This window comes from Argentina anserina, chromosome 1 (genome assembly GCF_933775445.1).
Source record: "Argentina anserina chromosome 1, drPotAnse1.1, whole genome shotgun sequence".
Lineage (NCBI taxonomy): Eukaryota > Viridiplantae > Streptophyta > Magnoliopsida > Rosales > Rosaceae > Argentina > Argentina anserina.
This window is the reverse complement of record NC_065872.1, coordinates 13,275,417-13,282,931: the sequence shown is the minus strand read 5'-3', so window position 1 is coordinate 13,282,931 and position 7,515 is coordinate 13,275,417. Positions and strand designations below refer to the sequence as shown.

Sequence of the window (7,515 nt, the reverse complement as noted above, 5' to 3'; positions counted from 1 at the left end):
ACTCATCTTCAAAGGCTTTCCTCTCCTTTTCTTGGTCCTTGACTTGCTTTTTTCTTGCAGCATTTCTTCCTATCAACCTAGAAATCGGATCCCTAGATGAAGTCGGTGTTAGATTGTCACTTTTTATAGGATCATCGATCGGCATCATCTTCTAAGGACATCAGGAGATTTCTTTGTACCGGTAGCAGACCAAAATTTTCTTTCGGTGGTGCGTCAAATGTTAGCCAAGATTTGCACAATTCGTAGCAACTATGAAAAGCGAATTCCCTTCATGTCTTCCCCAAAAAAATCCTTGGTAAGGCGTTGCTATAACAATATATTTTTAAGTAATTAAATAAAAATAATAGATCAAGAAACAATATTTTTTGCCAAAAAGTGAGATCTAAGGATAACTTGTTCGGTTACCCCCTCCCTTTATTTCCTCGCTTATTAGTTTAGATGCTGGCTTTTCCCTTGTAGTGTAGGTGTTTTTCTTTCTTTTCTGTTGTAAGTTTTTTCTGTTTCTCTATTTATACATTCTCACTATGTGAAAAAAAAAAATCTGGGGTATAAAGAACTAGGGCTTCAGCAGTTGAAGTATAGGCGTCCAAGAGTATCTTGTTGCAGAAGATCTATACTGCTGGTTTTGGTATATCGATTGACACTAGAAATTCATTTGTTACCAGTGTTGTAATGTTTTATATATCTTGTGTTATCATATCGGTACAATAATGTTTTATGAAAGATCTAATTTGATAATTCTATCTATTGTATCCTCAAGATAGAATCATCTATATATCAAGCTAGGTTTCACAAATAAGCAATCTCACGCTTCACTGACATTAAATTGAAACAAACAGCAAATCAAGTATGTTACGCAATACAATAATATACATGATGGTAGTTACAGAAGCAAAACTGAGTAAGGATATGATACAAAGTTGGAAGGAACATTGTGGAATTATTTATCAGAATATGTATTACTGTTCAAAGTTGATTTGACAACTTATGACCACTTATTAAAAGAAAAGAAAACGTACTCGGCATCAATAATCTACAGGCGCCCATACATCGACATCATGTCCTTCAGTTGCAAAGCTTCTGTCTCCAAGCTATCAAAGCTCACAGAACTAGGCATCCTCCAACCCCAATTTCCAAACTTTGCAAAGATAGAGAAAAACATTTAGTGCATGCTGCATTGGCCAGAAGAGAAGAGAATTCTATATCAGAAGTTGTTTATTTTACCTGTGTTGCAGGAATATTCATCCTGGCAGAGCTTCCTAACCTAAGAATATCTTGCATAGGCACGATTGCAGTTTGCGCGACGGAAGATAATGCAACCTTTATCATCGCCCATGAGATACCTTCTTCTTCATTAATTGAAAGATACTTCAGAACCTGACATACAGCGATCAAAATTTATTAGAAACATAAAAGAAAGATTAATATTGGTGGTCATCTAATGGGATTACGTAGTAAGAGGCCTATACGAATAAGAAACAAAGAACTCACATTGGACTTCTCTTCTTGGGGTAAAACATCCCACCAACCTCGAATCTGTCATGCATACAAATGAACCATTATCATGAGTTCAAAATCTGAAAGGGAACAAAATTAATGGAATCAAAACGACCACTAGGTGTTCAAAAGTGCAAACATAAGATCTCGACTCTCTTTTTAGCAAAAGTAATGGAAAGAATGTCTCAATCACCCTTGAACGGAGCTGATAAGGTGTGAATTTACCGTGTCATTATCATGAGTTCCAGTGTAAACAACTTGATTGCGCTCATGATTATGAGGTAAATGAGGATTAGCAGCATCACTCCCAAACCCTAAATAAAGCATTCACAGATCTGGGTTAAGAAACTATACCATTTATACCTGAGCTTATTTGTCAAAGCTTAATATACAGTCGCAAGAAATCGTTACCAAATTGGAGGACTGCCATTCCAGGTGCCCCAATGGACTTCCTGAGCTGAATTACGTCCTCAGTGATAACCCCCTGTCATAATGCAACAGTAGGAATATGATGACATATCAACTAAGAGCAATCAGAGGCATTTATCATGTCTTCACTGTAGCCATTAACTATTATAAACACAAACATCTGAATCTACACAAATTACTGAAATCCAGAAATTGAAACAGTCTACAATGGTACATCTTACTTACTAATGCATGGAAAAAACAGTGAAAGTGGAAAAACACATTATTTCTACCATATAAATTATAAATGATGCATGTTATACAACAAAACAGCCAAATACTTTACATTTTATCTTCTATCCTTTAGTTTTCTTTCGCAGAAGAGAAACAAGCAAAATTTAGCTAAAACATACCAAATCTTCAGCTATTATGTTGGTCTTTCCAACTGCTCTGGATATGGCATCAAAAACGGATTTTCCAGGTCCTGCCTAACGTCATAAAAAAGAGGGTTTAGATTTGATGTCAAAAACACATAAAAGAAAGAAAAGGAGCTATGGCTATATTTCATGAACTAGTGAAACCTGACCTTCCATTGTCCAACCATTGCAACTTTTGCTTCTGTACACACAGACACAGCCAATATGTTAGTTTGATACCAACACATATATATGTAAGAAAAGATAGTAAGGAATTGATTATAACTTCGCACCAGAAGGAACAGCCCAGAAGCCAGCAAGTCCTCTGAAGTGGTCTATTCTGAACTCATTGTATATATTTTGTGCTCTTCTTATGCGGCGTATCCACCATGAAAATCCCTCTTTCTCCATCGCTTTCCAATCATATAGAGGGCTTCAAGTCAACAATAACATTTATGAGCAAGGTCAGTGATACAGAAACCAATTAATAAACATACTCGAACGATTAGGTAGCTTTACCAACCTGCCCCACAGCTGACCAGTTTCACTGAAGGCATCAGGGGGAACACCACTGACTAGAAGAGGATAACCTTTTCTATTCTGCAAGACAATTTGATCAGCAATTGGCATCTGTAAAAGCACACATCTGAAGCAAGTCCAGAAACTAACATGTCCTTTCCACAACGCTAAAGTACTCACCAGCAAGAAGTGTTTTCTATTGGCCCAAACATCTGCACTATGATATCCTACATAAATGGGCATGTCTCCCATGATACTGATTCCCTTCAACTGTGCATACTTCCGAACTCTCTGCCATTGTCTTTGGAACAAAAATTGTTCGGCAATGAATAGAATTATCTGCAGAAATAAAACTATAAGACAAATTGGAGAAAATGGGGGGTCCTAACAGCAAATGTATGTATGATAAGAAATTTATTAAGTAATAGCCAGTCACCCAGATCTCACAAAATGCTCTTTGCTCTGATAGATGTCTTCTAAGGCTGCAAGATGACGATCTTTCAAGGGTACTGGCCACTCGTACCAGCTAAAAGCATCTAAACTGCTGTCAATTGCAGCGAAATAAGCAGCGTCCTCAAGCCAGCCTGGAACATTGTAAAAAGAGAATCACTTGTAGAAGATGGAGTAATTGTCCACACAAACACACCACATCACACATAAATTGTAGTTTTAGCACATCAGGAACCATGTTGAAATTGCCAAAAGACCCCAAAATCACTTTTTAGGAACAAAGAGTTTAACATAGTTTCCTCGAATGTGTGCAAGTATTTACGTACATAAGTTCAACTGAAAAACACACCCAATAACTAAAACTAGAGTCAAAATTTAATTTTGTTTCTCTAAAAAATGTTCAAATTATAATGTTGACGCGGTAATGATACCGTCTGGTATAAATATTAGAGGACAAATGATATGAGAATCTCACAGGATACATCAGGGTCTCTACGGAAATCTTCAAGCTGGCTTTTAAGATCCCCTTTACTCATAATAAGTCTCTCTGCAGCCTGAAAAAACACTATACTTAGAAACTTTTTGATTCGTGATAGTAGATAAGATCAATACTAGTACATCATCAATGCGTAATGAAAAATCATTCAAGTATCCTAACAAGTTAATTCAAAGGACCTCAATGAATAATAGTGGAAAAACGATTTAGGTACACACTAATGTGTAAAACTGCACAAGTAACATGTTGGTGAATACTCGATAAAATTGCTAGGTGACACTTGCTAATTGCACCCTAGCATACATTTGACAAAAATTTTGAACACAGCTCGACTTTTGGTATCATTTTAGATTCCGTGATTACTTAGCGAAACCTTACATATGGAAACACTAGTCTGAAAGTTTACCTTAGTTATCAGAGGGTCTTTCATTTCAGCAACGGCTGCGTAGTTCACACGCTCCATATCACTGCAACAATCAGCGACACAATAACAACCAACACTGTCAAACACACTCATATAATAAAACTCAAAACGACGAGAATTGCATAAACACAAGTCCCCTCACACTGGCTTAGGAAGCTCTTCATTTGTCAACAAGCCATCCTTCACAAGCTCATCAAGTGATATCAACAAAGTGTTTCCGCAATTCGCATCCTATAACACAACATTCCACCAACCACAAATCACCACAAAAATCGAAAACTGCGAAAAACACAATAGGAACAAGCTGCACAACACTCTGCACTACAATCTCATAGCTGGTTAAATCTAATCACATTTCATCTGATATGAACACTTTGAGATTAAAAAGAATCATCACTTGATCAGTACCTGACCGGAGTACGGCGAGCCTTCCTCGTTGGCCTTCCGGCCGGGAGGAACGAGCGGGAGGACCTGCCAGAGGGAGAATCCGGCGTCGTGAAGCCAGTCGATGAAGCGAAACGCCTCCTCGCCGAGATCACCAATGCCGTAAGGTCCTTTAAACGAGGTCGGATGGAGCACGACGCCGGCTCTTCTGCGCTCGCTCGGATCCGCCTGCGGGAAGACCTCGCCGTAGTCGAGCGGCAAGTTGTCGCCGACGGCGTAAGCGGCGGAGGAGGCCGAAACGGCGGCGGTTCTCATCCGGAAGAGCGGGAGTCTAGTAGTGGATCGGAAATGAGCGATGGAGAAGAGTGAGGAGAAGGAGAGCTTGGGGGAGAGAGTGGAGGGGAGGAGTGAGAAAGAAGTAGCAACGGCCATTAGAGAGAGAGAGAGAGAGAGTTGCAGAGAGGAAGAAGAAGAAGAGGAGAGATTGGGAATTGGAGATCGAATCACGAGGGAATGGTGATTTGGTTGCGTAAGGATCGGAATTTGACGAGTCTGAGAATTTGCCGGGAGATTGTAATGAGCATCAGGTGGCCACGTGTTGCGTGGTTCGAGTTTTGAGGATTTGAAATGGGGGAACGAGTCCCGGCCCCTATAAAGAAACCCGAAAGCACAAAATTATTGAGGAGAATTATATTGGTCACAAGGTCGGACGGTGGAGAATAATCACCGGCGGTCAATTCACGGGTGAAAATGATGAATACTACAGCGTTCGTTGCATCTCTACGTTCCTCGTCTAGCCGCAGTTTTGGCCTCTCGAGAAAGAACGATTGTTATTTGACGTATTATATACTGTGTTAAGTATATGTTATTTAGCGGAAGATTTTTCTATTTTTGTAGTATATCTTTACAGGTAAAATTTGCATAACCGATCATATCACGAAAATAAATTTGTCAACCACTCAAATTTTGTTCACTCATATCCACCTTCCTAAATTTAAGTCTTGTGTCTTCTTATTCTTCTTATTTAATTATGCTCTAACCATAGTTATTAATATAAATTTTTAACATCAAATTATAATTTATTATAATTTTTACTTGAACATAAAGAAAAGATAATTTTATTGTTATAAATTATTATCACTTAACCACAATTAAATAAGAAAACACGTGTCGTAAATTTAGGAAGGTGGGCAAAATTTGGGTAGACGGAAAATCTGTTTCCTCATACCACTAAGTTACTTTTCGAGGCCTTGGTGAGTTTGTAATAATAATATGTTATTTACTTTGGCTGAATATTTGGCTTTTTGTGCACTTTGTTTCTTGAAGATATGCTAGTTTGGGGGAATCCCCATCCACATTCTCGACTGCGGAGAGAACGACCTAACTAAGGAAGTAAGGACATCCACAAGGAAAATTTGCCTCTATGTAGACATGCGAAAAAAATGGAGACTTGGTTGATGAAACCAATCGACTCTTTAACATCCCTAATTATAGATTTCAGCTCAAAAAAAAACCGAAACACTTTTTTAGATCTTAAATATTAGAGATGTTCATTTTTATTTGCATATGTTTCTGCAGTTGCATGCATCTCCAACTTTAGGCTAAAATCAACGTACCAAACGTATGGCCTCCATCGGTTCTCATCCTTCCGGTTGTGCCTTGGATTTTTCTCTCCGTTCCTATCACCACTGTGCTTGGTAGTTGCCTAGTTGGTACTATTGCCATTTTTTTATTTTCCAAATCATCCATCAATTCCAATCCTAGGGCGGATTATTAGAAGAGTACAAACTAGAGAAAAACGACATGCCATCCACTGTCGCTTATTAGGAGGGCGCCCCCGGATTCAAGGAACGGGTCCGTGCCATTTAAAAAGAACTAGCAATCCGCCCGTGCATTTTAGATTTGCATTGTGACAGTGGATTTGGCAATCATTCATCTTTTTTATTATTATTTAATTAATTTAATGTATTAATTCTTGTTGATTTTATTTATTGATGTAAATTTTAAAATATCATATGTGATATAAGAAATTTAAAAAGTTGGTGAAGTTGTTGACACCAACATAAGACTTCTGGTTATAGTAGTGAAGATGGAGATTAATTTTTTTTTTATAGTTTCTTTGCTTACCTCTCACTCTCTCGATCCTTCCATGAGGGCATTCATCAGAGTGAAAGTAGCCGATACATTGTTTTTTTTTAGGGTATATTTTTGTTTTTTACGTATAACAAGTTATGACAAACAAAAACCTCTACTACAACCCAAATAGTTGCTGATATATCGTTGAGAAATGGGAAGAACAATGAGTAATTAATCTCTTATTTATAAGGCAAGAGACTTGACTGCTAGTGGCGCTGCCTTTCTCCTTGGCAGAGTGATTGTGATGGCGACGAGAGGTTTACCAATAACCTCTTGGTTCGTGTTTGCAGTGAGAGGCTCCGGCTTAGGGGCTTCTTTGTTCGTGTTGTGGTTTTCAACGATGGTGCAGGTTAAGGTGCCGATCGTGCTGGTTATGGATGGGGTTGAGCAGGCTTGTTCACTGGCTCCTGTGACGGTGGTGATGGGTGGTAGTGATCGGAGGCAGGTGGCGCTGATTGGGACTGTGTTGTGTTCAAGCACTAGTTGGGTGGATGTCGGCGATCTTGTGATGGTGTCAGTGTCCTCTAGGTTTGAAGGCAGCTATTGTTTCGTTGATCCTGTGCTGGAGCCAGAATATTAGGTGGCGGCGGCAATAGAGTGTTGACGACCTCAAGGTGATGAGGTTTGGATCTGAGCCATCTGGCTTTATTTTGGGCTTCGCCTTAGAGGGGTTGGTGGGCTCTTAGATCGCCCTGTTTCGGCTTTGGCAATGTCCTCCGCAATGCTCTCGTTGCCAGTAATCTGGTCTAGGCGGGCCTTTCGAGTTTGAGTTTGGACTCGGTTTT

The 7,515-nt window shown here is 39.1% G+C and overlaps 1 protein-coding gene across 1 annotated transcript; it reads right to left on the bottom strand.

Moving 5' to 3' along the window:
• Positions 1-805: 805 nt before the first annotated feature.
• LOC126803752 (4-alpha-glucanotransferase, chloroplastic/amyloplastic) lies at positions 806-5,224 on the bottom strand. Its single transcript, XM_050531523.1, has 15 exons — positions 4,619-5,224; positions 4,353-4,441; positions 4,193-4,253; positions 3,766-3,844; positions 3,288-3,424; positions 3,021-3,179; positions 2,845-2,921; positions 2,615-2,754; positions 2,492-2,523; positions 2,319-2,393; positions 1,909-1,981; positions 1,723-1,811; positions 1,492-1,536; positions 1,225-1,377; positions 806-1,138 (listed from the first exon to the last, which is right to left on the bottom strand). The coding sequence occupies exons 1-15, from the start codon at positions 5,024-5,026 to the stop codon at positions 1,034-1,036; spliced, it is 1,722 nt and encodes a 573-aa protein (XP_050387480.1). The 5' UTR covers positions 5,027-5,224; the 3' UTR covers positions 806-1,033.
• Positions 5,225-7,515: the final 2,291 nt, after the last annotated feature.

Excerpts from the sequence above, each read along its gene's own strand:
- LOC126803752 (XM_050531523.1), bottom strand. The coding sequence starts at position 5,026 with ATGGCCGTTGCTACTTCTTTCTCACTCCTCCCCTCCACTCTCTCCCCC. Across the intron at positions 4,442-4,618 it reads GCTCGCCGTACTCCGGTCAG|GATGCGAATTGCGGAAACAC; the intron begins GTACTGATCAAG and ends GTTGTGTTATAG. Across the intron at positions 1,537-1,722 it reads GAACTCATGATAATGACACG|ATTCGAGGTTGGTGGGATGT; the intron begins GTAAATTCACAC and ends TATGCATGACAG.